Source organism: Silurus aristotelis (assembly GCF_946808225.1).
Source record: "Silurus aristotelis genome assembly, chromosome: 10".
In the NCBI taxonomy this organism is placed as follows: Eukaryota; Metazoa; Chordata; class Actinopteri; order Siluriformes; family Siluridae; genus Silurus; species Silurus aristotelis.
In genome coordinates, this window is record NC_139583.1 from 14,300,727 (window position 1) to 14,317,170 (window position 16,444).

The following is a 16,444-nucleotide window of genomic DNA, read 5'->3' on the forward strand; positions in this document are numbered from 1 at the left end:
ACATGTGCAGAGGAGGGACATGGGGTATATCGGTAGAAGAATGCTGAGGATGGAGCCACCAGGAAGGAGGAAAAGAGGAAGACCAAGGAGGCGGTTTATAGATTTGGTGAGGGAAGACATGCAGGTAGTTGGTTTGAAAGAGGCAGATATAGAGGACAGGGGGGTGTGGAGACGGATGATCCGCTGTGGCGACCCCTAATGGGAGCAGCCGAAAGAAGAAGAAAAAGAAGAAGAAGAAGGTTCTAACATTAAAAGTAGACACAGCATCAGGGCTACAGTAAAAAGTTCTTGGTAGGATCAGAAAAGGTTCTTTGTGGCACTAAAAGGTGGTTCTTTTAAAACACATTTACTGAAAGGTTCTGTTAGGAACAAACATGGTTGTGAGATAAAAGTGTAGTATATAACCCTTAACCCTCTCTATTCCAGGAGGGTTGTGTCATGATTAATCACTACTTCCTCACAAACTGGAAGGAAACTATTTTGTACTTTATATGTGATCTCTTTTTAATTTCACAGGCTGGTTTCAGTATTTCAAAATCACAAGCAGGAATCTGAGGTTACATCCAAAATTTGTCAAATCGTCACCTGTACTGTGAATGACTAAAAGAGTGGAAACCAATGTGGTCTTCTGCAGGTGTAGTTGCGCAGTGGTAAAGCTACTCGAGTGACTTGACTTGGCCTGGTCATTCCTCTCTAATGGGCAAATGGATTGAAACAATTAAATAAACATTTGCTATGAGGGGTTAAAGTTTTATTGCTAGAGTGTAAGACATGTTATTGAGGCAACTTTATAATAATAATTGCTGTAAAAGAATCTTTACAGCAATTATGTAAACAAAATGTACTCCTAGCTTAAAGCCAACTGTCTACCAGTGCTGTTACTCTCATTATATAAGCATTTGTAAAACACACTCTGTTTGCTACAATAAAAAACAAACCGTAACTGGTACAAACTGGTTAAGATGGGCAATTTGGTTAACAAAAAAAACTAATGAGTCTAAATTGGATCATTAGTAAAGGTCATTCAGAAATTATTAAAACGACTTTTGATAGTTATTTGACATATAAACATGAACAATGAACAAAACAAACCATGTGTAAATGAACAAATGAAAACAAAAACAGAAAAGAAGGTTAGAAAATATTAAAGGTGTGAAAACAGGGGAAATGAACTCAATGTACATACTGAAATGTGAAATCTGTGCCATACCAATACCAGATGGCAAACAACAGTCCACCAGAGCAGCTCAGCCTGTGTTTTGGCAGTAGTTGTTAACTAAACTGTTTTTTAGAGGAAATTTCAAACTGAATGGAGGCAATTTAATAGTTATGAAAAAGCTAAATTATCAGAATCAGAATCAGAAATAGCTTTATTACCAAGTATGCTTGCACACACAAGGAATTTGAGTTATAGTCAGGAGCTTCCAGTGCTGGAGAAGTACAGACACAATGTAACAGAATAATATACCAGACAGTTAAATAATGCAGAATATACAGAGTAATTTTTTTTTATATATAATTTAAAGCGTTTCATTCAGAATTTTGATTTGGTTCGGTTTATAGAAAGGTTTATCCCACCCCCTCAAACGCACTCAGTGACTAGAGCAGGGGTCACCAGGTCGCCCGCAAGAACCACATGAGTCGCCCGCGAGAATTTTCTAAAAATAGCTCTTTCCTACCTTGTTAAATCATTGTTGATTATTGTGAGAAATCATTTACATGATCAGTGTCTTCACATAGATCAGGGGTGTCAAACTCAGTGTCAAATCCGGCCCGCGAGATGATTTTATATAGATCTATTGTTATTGTTATTACTGTCCCGGCGATGAAGCGCTGATAACACAAACTACAGATCCCATAATGCAGCGCTTCAGCTGCCTTACCGAACGCTAAACTACCTGGGAACATTCCAGCGTCAGTCAAGTCGAGCTTCTGTTGATGTACTTAACCCTATTGTACAGTTATTGTGAAACAGCGCCTCACAGTGGCGAAGAGAAAAGTTGATTCTGAGTGTATGTTTACTGACACTGGCGGTAAACACGTGTGTGTTATTAGTGGAGCGAATGTGGCTGTAATTAAGAAATTTAATCTAAGACGGAACTACGGGACAAAACATCAGGAGAGACTGAAAAACCTGAATACAAAGCAGAAGATACAGAAAGTAGAAGAATCTGACATTTCAGCAGATGTTTTTCACCAGAGCAAGATCACAAAGTGAAGCTGGTGTGAAAGCAGAGGAGAAATCAGAGGCACATCAGCCGGTTATTTACTGAGGGAGAGTTTCTGAAGAGCAGCATGATGACGGTGTGAGACGTCTTGTGTTTTACAGGAGATATTTTTATGGAGAGAAAAATATTTTAGGTTATTTGAAGTTTAAGATTATTTTGTATAAAATGGCATAAGAGCATAGAAATCTGATTGTTTTGATTTGTTGTTATTTAAGCATTAACTTAAAAGCACAATTTTTTTATTTATTTGTTTAGGGTTTTTTGCAGCATGTTCATATTTCTAACTTGTATAATTTTGACAGGAGATATTTTTATAGAGAGCTATTTATTTAAAGTTTAAGTTGATTTATTCTGGAATAATATTCCTGTCTGTTTTTATTCATATTTATGTTAAAACAAATTGTTTTAGAGTATTCGATAAATGTTTATCCTGTTCTGTGTGCTTTGAGTTTTGGCCCCCTGTGCAATTGAGTTTGACCCTAATATAGATAAATATCATTAATTATTAATAATAACATGTAATTAAAGGTTAATTTGAGCAAATTTGTTATTTCAGAAGTGTGTATCAAACTTTTAGCCCTTCACATTAGTCGGTACCCAAGAAGTAGCTCTCGGTGTCAAAAAGATTGGTGACCCCTGAACTAGAGAGACTAGTCCAGTTTAAGACTAGAGGCAATTGCTGCCCTCTAGAGGCAAAATAAGCACACATCTAGTTAGTACAGTTTCTTTACATACTGCATGCCCAGCATTTTCAAGTAAAAAAAAAAGTGTTTTTTGCCATTTAATTATTTTTTTGCATATATATTTTTTAAGACATGCATATTGTCTAAAAAAACCACAAAAGACAATAAAAGTGGTGTTTCCAAACTTTTAAAAGACACTATATTTAACCTACCTTGGACCAACAAGTCAATCTTCTGGTTCTAATTTTAGCAATGCTGCTATAGCGAGTCTTGCCGGAGTCCAAACTGCACAGTGACATTAACTTTCATACAACAATAAAGACACGTAATAATCCATATCCTTCTCTTCCTGTCACCCCTCTTCTATCTCTCTCTCTCTCACACTATCTCTCTCTCTATCGGTCGAGTTAAACATGCTCCTGAGGTTCCAGTGACCACTGTACCTGCCCCTCTCCCCTCCGTGGATCTTCCCACTTCGTCCAGGCCTGCCTCTGAATAATGTTCTTTTCGACTGTAGGCCACTCTTTGCAGTTCGGGACATTTTCTCATCAACGCCTTAGGTGGTTCCGTGAAATTCCGGAGTAAGAACAGGAGCTTTGAGGATGGATTGGACTGTAGTTAATATCAACAGTCTGCTACACTGACTCAGGACTGCATTTCGCTTCTGATCATCATCACTGTACCCCGCAACATCGTATATCTGCTATAAATGGACATTCGGTGCAGCCCAGATGAGGATGGGTTTCCTCTTGAGTCTGGTTCCTCTCAAGGTTTCTTCCTTATGCCATCTCGGGGAGTTTTTCCTCGCCACAGTCGCCACCGGCTCGCTCATCAGAGACAAACTCACTTATAAAGAACATACTTTTAATCACCACATTATCTGTGTAAAGCTGCTTTGAGACAATGTTCATTGTTAAAAGCGCTATACAAATAAAAATGAATTGAATTGAAATAAAATGTTCAGCATATGTGCTCTGTTTAAAACACCTTACATCATTGCTGAAGTACACCTGATAGATTTGATGCCTATTAGTGATCAAATGGTTTTTTTTTTTAACTTGCTTGCTACAGTATGTTTGATTCACTGTCTCTATAATATGTTGGCAATAGTTAAATGAAAATTTTGCATAAACATCAGAATTACTCATAAATTTCCTGGGATTCTGGAAAAATGTCTGATCTGATCAGAATAGTAATAAAACACTGAATACTCATCAGAAATGCACCTACATGTAGGCTTTATTTTAAATAACACAGATTGTATGTACATTCAACATTTATAATGTTGGAGATAATCACTCTTGATACAGCACTTAATAAATACACTTAATATGTTACAACAAAATGATATTTATATAAAAAAAACTAGTTTAGCTACATATATGTTGTTGTTTTTTAGAATCAGTTGTTGTTGGCTATTGCTTTAACCAATTGAAGCCTTCAGCTCAGTAAATTTGTCTTATTTTCTAACGATTGGTTTTAATATTAGACCCAATGAGTTAACTGACATGGATATGTTTTATAAAGTATATTAGTATGTGTGCTGAATTAGGGTGCAGTTCCTCACCTGCACTGCGACAGCCCTCGTGAACAATAATTATAGTCACAAAACCTGATCCTGGATCAGTCCAATGTTACAAAGACATGCTTTGTGAATGGCAGCATATCTCTTTCATGACTGTGGTAGACAGTGGTCATGATTGGGCTTTGCATGTGTGGACATCCACCTCTTCGTGGCAGTCTCTGCAGTGCACAGCGCAGCACCAGTGGAACTTGCACTCGCACTTGGTGGTGCGACTTACGTGGGAAGTGTCATAGCCACGCCCACAACACATGACCTCACAGCTGTCGGTTCCACTTGAAGTCCGGTTGCACACACGGCCGCCTGTGCCCACTGACCCTTCAAAAAAAAGAGAGAGACACACTCAGCACAAGTTTAAACATAGTTTAGTATTTGAATACTTTTCAATACTTAAAAAAAAAAATTGTTAATTAAACGTACAATTCAGATATAGCACTCAAGAAGTTCTTTATCTCAGAAGTTAATATCAGCAGAAGTTTAAATTCTGCTTGCTGGTACAGTTACTTGAGATGTGCAATGCTGGGCTGAACAATCTTTTTTCACTGCCTGGCAGACGTCTGGCGCTCCTGAAGAAGCGACAAAGCAGACTGCGCTGGGTAAGAAGATGACCGCTTGGTCCTTCATAAGATGAGGGACTGATGATAGGACCTATCAGCTGCAGCTGCAAGTCTTCATCGCGTGCTCATTTCAACAGCCCTAATCTCGACAACCCCGCCCGGCGTGGAGACTGGTGCGGCACTGATCGACCGCTGATATCGAAATTGTTAAAGGCCTTGTATCAACTCTAGCTTTCATGTGGCATCCTGGGAAAATGCTAAGGGCTTTGTGCATGAGGGCCCTCAGACTGACATGGCACTAGGAAAACAATCGTGAACTATGAACACATCGGCGTTAACCTTTACAGACACAACAGGGGATTCATGTCAACTGTCTCACGTAACCCTAATTTAGCCTTTAAATTTGCAGCTTGCCACATGTTTTGAAGGTTAATTTGTTAGGAAGGACCTGGCCCTGATTTGTCACTGCTGGTGTCTTGCACGCGATTGTGAGATGTGTTTGGGCATGACCCAGCAGCCCCCATCCCCCACTCAACCTTTCAAATGGTTGGTATGCCAAGAAAAATTTTGGTTACATCATCACCGGAGGCGCATCTGCTTACTGAATTAAGATGTAAGGCGTGCCACAAGATGGCTTTAGCATCTGCGGTTATGGTCGGAGCTGGAATTGATTTCACACCTCCAAAGATAAAGAGCCCTAGCGGCTGCACCTCGGGATCGCCCTTCGAACAAACCTCTTCTCATCGTCTTTTTTCATGCTGTACTGCTCAAGATCAACATGAATAATACACTATGCTATTTTCCATCATCCGTGGTGTCTCATAACAATCCCGCCAGCATTTGTGCAAGGACACAAACTTCAAGGCGCAGCTGACTAAGGATATTGGAATATCATAGAACTTTCTGCATATCTGTATGTCATTTGATCATGCATTTTATTTATACATGGTCCTCTGTTCTTTTGGGAAAGCATAAGTCACAGTTCAGAAGAAGTGTAAAAAAAAAAAAAAAAAAAAAAAAAAAAACATGGGCCAAAAGATTTTTCAGAGAGATCATCCTGCACCGTGTGGGAAGTTATGAGACATGACCTACGACTCTAAATATTTCTGCCCATTCAGCAGCAGACAGAAGAGAGGTGTGCTGTTGAAGCCAGTAATTTATAGTGGTCGAGAGCAGGGATCAGATTTCAGCTCCTGTGCTGTCCACAGATCTGTGGAAATGTGTCTTAAACGTAGTGTTACTTGATAGCCCAGGATCATCTACAGCCTGACAGGCACTTTTACCCCTCCCGCACTCCACATAGGCACACCTGGTGTTATTCAGTACACTTTTCAGTACATTACAATTACGCGTACAAGAACGCGCACACATGAAAAGCTAGAGAGAGAGAGAGAGAGAGAGAGAGAGAGAGAGAGAGAGAGAGAGAGAGAGAGAGAGAGAGAGAAGAGAGAGAGAGAGAGAGAGAGAGAGAGAGAGAGAGTCCCTTGCAAGGACACTAGCCAAGTGCATTCAGGTTTCTGTTGTGACTACTATCGCTGTTGTGTATGTAATAACCAGCTAAATGGCTTCCATTCTGGTTACATTCTCAGTGGGTTCAGGGGCAAGACTAATGCTTTACAGATTCCTAGTAGAGAAGCACAGCTGGTGGAGGAATACGCCAGGACTAACAAGGGTGTGTGATACTGGCTGGCAAAACCCAGTTTTTTGTTCAACTTCTATCATATTTGTACATTTTCTCACAGATAAAAATATGAAACACAATATAACCTGCAGTAAGTGTACACTGTGTACATGTATGTATAGTACATATATGCACTGCTTAACCAAGCTCACCAGATTCATGGTCCCATAAGCAGTAGTCAGGTGAGTCCTCAAAATAGAGCAGATCATTTTTTGTGGGCTTCCTGAACTTCCTGTGGGCAATGGTGAAGCCTGTCCCATAGCGGTTCATCACCACTTGTGTGGCGCTGTTATACTTCTTACGCAGGTAGTCGCCTGTCTGTCTGAAGTCGCCCATGGCCAGCCAACATGTCCGAATGTTACAGGACCCACTTACACCGTGGCATTTACATTCCAGAGTCATGAAATGTTTCACTGCCTGGATAATGCGGGAAAGAGAAAATACTTGGATTCAGGTGGTCCATATTATTATTATTATTATAGGAAGTCAGTTATCATGGCAGAATTTACAATAGTTTTTTTCTGTGTGAATGAATGATATTTAGATCACTCTTTACTCATACTTTAGTTATAACGATGCTTTAGAAAATAATCCCTATAATTAGTTCCTTATTAAAACTACTAAAAAGCAAAGTTGTAAAATGTAGCTGTAACATTTCAAATGCAAATCGGCTGCCTTCATTCATATAGGGTGAGGTATGTGCAGTCTTTACAGTGACAATTGAAAACAATTAATTTCATTAGGAATAGATACTCTCTGAATCAGGATTTAAATTTAGATCCCTAATGAGCATGCCAGGAAACAGCACTGATTTAAAAATAAAACTCTTTGAGGTAACACAAAGAAAACACCAAGATTCTCTTTTTACAATTATGTACTTACAAACTGTTGAAAGAATGTTCAGTATCAACATATTTTTAATAAGAGCCCTGGAATAAGAACAGGAATTCTTTTATGATTACATCAGTAGCTCTATAGTGAGATTATCTAGTAAATCAAGGGTGAGACTTGCGCATAAACTGTTTTTTGGGTGGAGGGATGAGAAACGTACTGTTCTACTGAAAAAGAAAAAAACACTGGTAGTGCCACCCTTAGGCACGGCTTGTGTAAATAAAGCCGGGAACAATTACCCTCCGTCCTGCACGATTGTTGTGCAGGTTCATTAGTGCTCGTGCATCCCGCTCCTTTTTCTCCTTGGCATCAACAAATGCCTGGGTGAACTTAATGGCGTGGTCTACATGGTCACTACAGCCACCCCAGTCAAAGGATCCCTTAGCATCATGTGATGTCCCCTTTTTTCTCGGGTCGCAGGAGCAAGAGTCCAGCTCGCCCTGACTGCAGGCTCTGGTCAGTGTGTGGACCATGCCCGCTGAGGAGATGGCGTACACAAAGGCAGCCTCACGACTGCCTGTGAATAAGCACAGATGAAAGGTGAAATACAGAAGGGCAGGTAAGCATGCACAAAAAATGCAGAATGCTCTAGTACATTCAACCAATAGCAGAGCAGCTTAAGAGAGAACAATCTATGTATTCTATGCTACTGGTTTGTTTTTTCAGTCATAATGTTTTTCTTTCTGTTTTCAGATCAAAGACTTTTTAAATCCAAATGATCAAGATGTGGATCATGTCTGAGTGTGATCTTGGTGTGTATGTGAGAGGAGCGATTGAATAAGTAGTATTAATGTTTGTGAGTGCATGAGGGAGCAAGAGAACAAAAGCATCCAGTTCTGCAGAACAGCATTGCAACAAGAGCTGGGGTTATGGGCTTTAGCTTTTCATTTCGGGAGCTTTGTCAGTTTTAAGGGAAGATCTGTGCCACCAAATCCCTACAATTGTCCTAAATTAGTGCACTGACATTGACATTAAGTAGATTCTTAAAGTGCCACTTAGAAAGCCTCCATATAATGCCCTATGATGGCTCCATGGTCTTTCTGGGAGGTCTGAATACCAAAGGGAAAGATTAAAGGCAGAGATTTAAATTGACTTTAATGTGTAGACCAGCTGAAAGGGCCTGGGAGACTGGCCCTGAGTGTCTATGTCAATTATAATAATATCATTTTACTACAATTTACTTAAATATTTTTTTTTTACACATTTGTAAAGCAATTTACAAAACTCATAGTTGATGCAATATACCAACAAACTTATTTATACATTTATTATGTGGTTTATTAAGTACATTACCTTAGTAAAGAGATGATTTATATCAACTTTTTGTTTTCATCAGCAAAAGGATTTAATAAAGAGTGCTTCATGGTGCAAACAAAAGGCATTTAAGATGCTAATTCACCTGTTAGCGTTTCTGTTATAGACCCATGGCATGACTGACTTTGCTCCCACACTAAAATTACTCATCTACAAAGATTTATATTAATAGATTAACTAGGATTTTTAGAAAAGAACAAACCAGAACAATGCACCTTAAATGGATACACGTTCCAACAACACATCTGGGCTGCCTCATGCTAAATATTTTTGTAGTTTGTTTACTGTCTTGTGTTGTGTGTTTGCACCAGGTTGCACAAGATGCAATTTATGTGGCTAGGACAACCTACTTTAGTCCTTAGCTCTGTGTTGTGTGATGTAGCTCTGTGTTGTGTGATGTAGCTTTGTGTTGTGTGATGTAGCTCTTTGTTGTGTGATGTAGCTCTGTGTTGTGTGATGTAGCTCTGTGTTGTGTTTTGTAGCTCTGTGTTGTGTGATGTAGCTCTGTGTTGTGTGATGTAGCTCTGTGTTGTGTGATGTAGCTCTGTGTTGTGTGATGTAGCTCTTTGTTGTGTGATGTAGCTCTGTGTTGTGTGATGTAGCTCTGTGTTGTGTGATGTAGCTCTTTGTTGTGTGATGTAGCTCTGTGTTGTGTGATGTAGCTCTGTGTTGTGTGATGTAGCTCTTTGTTGTGTGATGTAGCTCTTTGTTGTGTGATGTAGCTCTGTGTTGTGTGATGTAGCTCTTTGTTGTGTGATGTAGCTCTTTGTTGTGTGATGTAGCTCTGTGTTGTGTGATGTAGCTCCGTGTTGTGTGATGTAGCTCTTTGTTGTGTGATGTAGCTCTGTGTTGTGTGATGTAGCTCTTTGTTGTGTGATGTAGCTCTTTGTTGTGTGATGTAGCTCTGTGTTGTGTGATGTAGCTCTTTGTTGTGTGATGTAGCTCTTTGTTGTGTGATGTAGCTCTGTGTTGTGTGATGTAGCTCTTTGTTGTGTGATGTAGCTCTTTGTTGTGTGATGTAGCTCTGTGTTGTGTGATGTAGCTCTGTGTTGTGTGATGTAGCTCTTTGTTGTGTGATGTAGCTCTGTGTTGTGTGATGTAGCTCTTTGTTGTGTGATGTAGCTCTTTGTCTCATCTCACTGTGTACCCCGTCAGTTATATATGGATTAAATGACAATAGAAGTTTCCTGACTTGACTTGAGTAGCCAATAAATATTTTGAAGTTGTGTTGTAGGAAAACTGATAGCAATTAAATAGTAAAATAAATGTAAACTGCTGCTGTTAACTATCGCATTATTAACAAAAAAAAAACATCAAATGATGTGAAAAACCAAAGGTGACATTCAGTCAAAAATACAAAACAGGTTTTCCTGTCCACATCTACAATGAGCTCAATATAGAAATTATATTATTAAATATGTATTATACACTTTAATTATTATTGTTGAATGAGATTTCTCCAATTTATATATATATATATATATATATATATATATATATATATATATATATATATATATATATATATATATATATATACACTGCAAGGAAAAAGAGTACATGGGGGAATGGGAGAAGACATTTTTACAGAAATACTTTTAATTGTTTATCGTACATAGGCTCAATACACAAAGAAAAAAAAACAGCAATCAAAAACAATATATAAAAAATGTATACGTTTAGTTTGATTTCATCTCATCAAGTACATAAGATCTCAAGAACGTACAAAGAAGTTTGCTGTAATTGATGTTTGTCATAACTAAGGAAGCTTTAAGAGATTAATAAAGCAGCTTTAAATGTACAATAAATAGTAAAAGATTAGAGCTGCAGGAGGTTATTTTGGCTGAATGCAAGTGAAATCATATTATGTTTCATGAAACCATCAAGTAAGTAAAAACTTTAGAAAAACTTATCAAGATTGAATAAATGTTTGAAAAATCAATAGGGCGTTTTCTAATCTAAAGTCTATAGTCTCTAAAGCCTACAGTTGTTCTGTGTTAAGTCAGAGAATATCAGAGCATGTTGGTGAATTTGTTGATAATTGATTTATGAGCATCAGGCCTAAGATGTGAAGTTTATTTTGGATTACTAATTTTTGAACAGTAGAGGCCCTGAGTCTGTAAAACAATACCAGAATACTGGCTGATATATTTTTAATGATATATTCTATAAAAATAGAATCAAGAATCGAGACTTGACACATGAGTTGATGAGAAAGCTTTACATGGGATTGCAGATGTCTGAGGTAAACACAGTGGTGTGCGTGTGTGTGTGTGTGTGTGTGTGTGTGTGAGAGAGAGAGAGAGAGAGAGAGAGAGAGAGAGAGAGAGAGAGAGAGAGAGAGAGACTTACTGCGGTGCAGGAGTTTGCCGAACACACTGTGATCCCTCGCCACAGTGTTGCAGTTCCAGCGCTGGTGGCGGAACTGGTGCTGACACTCGCTGATCCACTCGCTCACTCCGCCGCTGATCGCCTGCATGACCCCGGGATGCTCCCTGCACATCTGCCGCTGTTTACTCACCAGCCCCGGGATGTTGTCGCATATCACCTGCGAGCCCAGTGTGCCCATGTACCTACGAGATAACAAAATTATATTTCTGAAATACCGGTTCCTGCAGGATACTGGGAAAAATGAGAATGCATCGCTTGAAAATATTTCTGCGAGTTAAAAACAGACTAAGAAACATGCGGTTCCTCAAACCCAAAGCTAAGAACAGTGAATAGTTTAGTGCATAATCTCATAAAGCATTTAAAAGTGTAAAAATAAAAAATGCTCTTCTTCCTGAGATACCCACCACCAGGATGAATCGACCGTGGATGTGAACCAGCAGGTTGCCACATACAAATACAAACATATTCCACCTGGCAGAAAGTTCATATTATTAACTCCGGGTTGGTGGACTCATTCGTTCACACGCTCACTTTGCAGCAGAACAAAAAAAAAGCACAGCAGGAAGAAAAAGAACAAAAAATTAGTAGGAAGAAGAAGAAGAAAAGGAGAAGAGTAAGAGGTGATGTTTGAGAAGTGCGCTGGAGCTGGTCCAGGTCCACTAAGCACGCGCTGTTGGGTTGTTCCTTCATCCGCAGACCGTCCTGGAATCAGACATGTCCTGTGTGGAGACGCTGAAGTGAAGGGTTCAGGTCTCGGATGAGCCTCTATCAGGTCTGAGGTTGCTTATAGGAGGGGTGGGTGCAGTGTGCTGTCTGGTATGAAGGGCAGAAATGAAGCGGTTTATCTGCTCAGGCGGGTTTCAAACACACACACACACACACACACACACACACACACACACACACACACACACACACACACATACACACACACACACACACACACACACACACACACGCACGCACGCACGCACGCGCTCCTCATTTCCAACCAGAGCTGTGTAGAATGCAGTGAGATCATGACTATACAGGTGATTTTAAAAACGTGAATTTTTTTTTACAAGTGATGTTTCTGTGAAAGAGAAAACTGCTTGACAGGCTTCTAGTTGTGTCTGCACTCCTCTACACTGGTGTTGTTATTTTGCACTTTTTTTTAATTTTGAAAACTGCCTAGGTTGGTATGTTCTCAATTCTCGATCTTTTTCTCTCTCTGTCGACTCAAACGTGCTCCTGAGATACCAGTTATCTTGTGCCTCTCTTCTTTCTGGACTTACCCTTAACATCCTGATGCCCTACCTTTGGATGGAGTTATTCTTTCCACTGAAGACCAAGATAAAGATGGTTCTACATGACAGTCTAAATATCCATAAGGTTACTGTGGAGGATTTATTGTTTATATATATATATATATATATATATATATATATATATATATATATATATATATATATATATATATATATATATATATATATATATATATATATATATAAACAATCTGTATGCATGGATATTTGGTGTCACCCAGTTGAGGTCCCTTTTGAGTCTGGTTCCTCTCAGGGATTCTTCCTAATACCATCTCAGGGAGTTTTTCCTCACCACTCTCATCACTGACTTGCTCATTAGGGGTAAACATAGAGACTCATTTATAAATGTAAATGCAGATTTGCAATCTATTTAAATCTGTAAAGCTGATTGTTAGACCATTATTAAATCTATTTCAAATAAATTAAAATACATATTCGATATTATTTCAATATACTGAAACTCTTGATCATTTTATATAGCCTACATATAGTATACACTCACTACTTCACAATTATAATGCAGATTTCGTCTTACCTGCTGTTATGCTCCAAGATAGTTTAAAAAAAAAAATACATATATATATATATATATATATATATATATATTTAATTGCACCACTAAAAAAGGCCCACACTATGAAGCAAAAGCTGTGATTATACAGACACTTTACTAGGACCATTAACTAGTAGTAAATGAATAGTAATATCAGCAACAAATGTCTACTACAATTAATAACCAGGAGTTCCTTACTTTTCCCTGAATAAGCAAACACAGATCTTTCATGCTCCTATAAACACTGCTCATAATGAGATTTAATTAGTTGTGTTTTTACTGAGGTGGTGAAAAATTGATTGTAACCTGCAGAAAAAGTAAGTCATCATAAGATACCATTACTAAGTTTCAACTGTGAGCAAAACCTCTGATTGAGATAAAAGAAAGGAAACCGCTTATGGGAACCAGAACAGAATAAATCTGAGTGAAACTTTGAAGTGTGTTGCTTGTGACAGCTGCGGCAGTAATCCTTCTCTAAGCACAACCACTGCGAGCTGGTGTGGGAACAGAGAAGACGATAGAAGAACAGCATCACAAGGTTAAAATGCTCAGTCCCAATCCTTGGTCTAACGTTTTTATCAGCTGGTGTTCAGAAAGATAAAATAAAGTTTTAACAATCAGCCAAACACTGCACTGTACACGACAAAGACTTTAAATATAAAAACAGCCAAGTGTCCTACGTAATACATTTCTTTACATAGATAGTCTATTTCCCAGAAGTGCAACATAAATTACAACCTGTTTATATTCCTTTTATATAGGAATTTGCACCAGACAATGCCAGAACAGTGACCTTGGACTTTATGTGCATTCTTGTGACATAAACCTCTATTCTAATAGACTATCTGAGTTTGGGGGGAAAAAAGCCATATATAGTCTCAGATTACCATATAATGCCAGGAACACCAATTGACAAATAGAAAAGGTGACATTGTCGACTTACACTATGTGAAAAGGACTGCACTGATCCCAAACTACACACACTCTGCATATTTTAGTGCTTTGTCCACCCCAAACACCAGAAATTTTATATTTGTTACTATGTACGTATGTAATATAAATGTGTGTGTGTGTGTGTGTGTGTGTGTGTGTGTGTGTGTGTGTGTGTGTGTGTGTGTGTGTGTGTGTGTGTGTGTGTGTGTGCATGTATATACAGTGAGGAAAATAAGTATTTGAACACCCTGCTTATTTTGCAAGTTCTCCCACTCAGAAATCAGGGAGGGGTCTGAAATTGTCATCGTAGGTGCATATCCACTGTGAGAGACATAATCTAAAAAAAAAAATCCAGAAATCACAATATATGATTTTGAAACTATTTATTTGTATAATACAGCTGCAAATAAGTATTTGAACACCTGTCTATCAGCTAGAATTCTGACCCTCAAAGACCTGTTAGTCTGCCTTTAAAATGTCCACCTCCACTACATTTATTATCCTAAATTAGATGCACCTGTTTGAGGTTGTTAGCTGCATAAAGACACCTGTCCACCCCATGCAATCAGTAAGAATCCAACTACTAACATGGCCTAGACCAAAAAGCTGTCCAAAGACACTAGGGACAAAATTGTACACCTCCACAAGGCTGGAAAGCGCTACGGGGAAATTGCCAAGCAGCTTGGTGAAAAAAGGTCCACTGTTGGAGCAATCATTAGAAAATGGAAGAAGCTAAACATGACTGTCAATCTCCCTCGGACTGGGGCTCCATGCAAGATCTCACCTCGTGGGGTCTCAATGATCCTAAGGAAGGTGAGAAATCAGCCCAGAACTACACAGGAGGAGCTAGTCAATGAACTGAAAAGAGCTGGGACCACCGTTTCCAAGGTTACTGTTGGTAATACACTAAGACGTCATGGTTTGAAACCATGCATGGCACGGAAGGTTCCCCTGCTTAAACCAGCACATGTCCAGGCACGTCTTAAGTTTGCCAATGACCATTTGGATGATCCAGAGGAGTCATGGGAGAAAGTCATGTGGTCAGATGAGACCAAAATATAACTTTTGGGTCATAATTCCACTAAACGTGTTTGGAGGAAGAAGATTGATGAGTACCATCCCAAGAACACCATCCCTACTGTGAAGCATGGGGTGGTAGCATCATGCTTTGGGGGTGTTTTTCTGCACATGGGACAGGGCGCCTGCACTGCATTAAGGAGAGGATGACCGGGGCCATGTATTGCGAGATTTTGGGGAACAACCTCCTTCCCTCAGTTAGAGCATTGAAGATGAGTCGAGGCTGGGTCTTCCAACATGACAGTGACCCGAAGCACACAGCCAGGATAACCAAGGAGTGTCTCTTTAAGAAGCATATCAAGGTTCTGGCGTGGCCTAGCCAGTTTTCAGACCTAAACCCAATAGAGAATCTTTGGAGGGAGCTCAAACTCCGTGTTTCTCAGCGACAGGCCAGAAACCTGACTGATCAAGAGAAGATCTGTGTGGAGGAGTGGGCCAAAATCCCTCCTGCAGTGTGTGCAAACCTAGTGAAAAACTACAGGAAACGTTTGACCTCTGTAATTGCAAACAAAGGCTACTGTACCAAATATTAACATTGACTTTCTCAGGTGTTCAAATACTTATTTGCAGCTGTATCATACAAATAAATAGTAAAAAAATCATATATTGTGATTTCTGGATTTTTTTTTTTTTTTAGATTATGTCTCTCACAGTAGACATGCACCTACGATGACAATTTCAGACCCCTCCATGATTTCTAAGTGGGAGAACTTGCAAAATAGCAGGGTGTTCAAATACTTATTTTCCTCACTGTATATATACACCATATGCGGTTCTTCTCCAAATTGTTACAAAACCGGAGGCACACAATTGAATGTCTTTGGATGTGGTATAATAAAGATTTTGCGTTGTTTTGAACTCTTAAACCCAAACCTGTCACAGCATGGCAATGCCACTGTGCTCCAAAAAGATATGCTTTACATGGTTTGAAAAGGAAGATCTTGAGTGGCCTGCTACAGAGATCTGATCCTACTGAACACCTTTTGGGATTAACTGGAACACTGCCTGCACCCTAGAGCCTCCTCATTCTACATCAGTACCTGACTTTAATAACATCATTGTGGCTGATGAACACAAGCACACTCCAAAATCTAGTGGAACATCCTTCCAGTTGTTGTGAAGCCACTCCTTTGTTATTTTAGCTGTGTGCTTAGGGTCATTGTCTTGTTGGAAGGTAAACCTTCGGCCCAGAGCACTCTAGAAAAGGTTTTTGTCCAGGATATCCCTGTACTTGGCCGCATTCATCT

General features: G+C 39.2%; 1 protein-coding gene across 1 annotated transcript; it reads right to left on the reverse strand.

Moving 5' to 3' along the window:
- Positions 1-2,900: 2,900 nt before the first annotated feature.
- On the reverse strand, positions 2,901-12,283 carry wnt2 (wingless-type MMTV integration site family member 2). The gene is made up of 5 exons (XM_083552129.1): positions 11,732-12,283; positions 11,289-11,509; positions 7,862-8,139; positions 6,884-7,148; positions 2,901-4,811 (listed from the first exon to the last, which is right to left on the reverse strand). Exons 1-5 carry the CDS (start codon positions 11,812-11,814, stop codon positions 4,606-4,608), a joined length of 1,053 nt encoding a protein of 350 aa, XP_083408255.1. The 5' UTR covers positions 11,815-12,283; the 3' UTR covers positions 2,901-4,605.
- Positions 12,284-16,444: the final 4,161 nt, after the last annotated feature.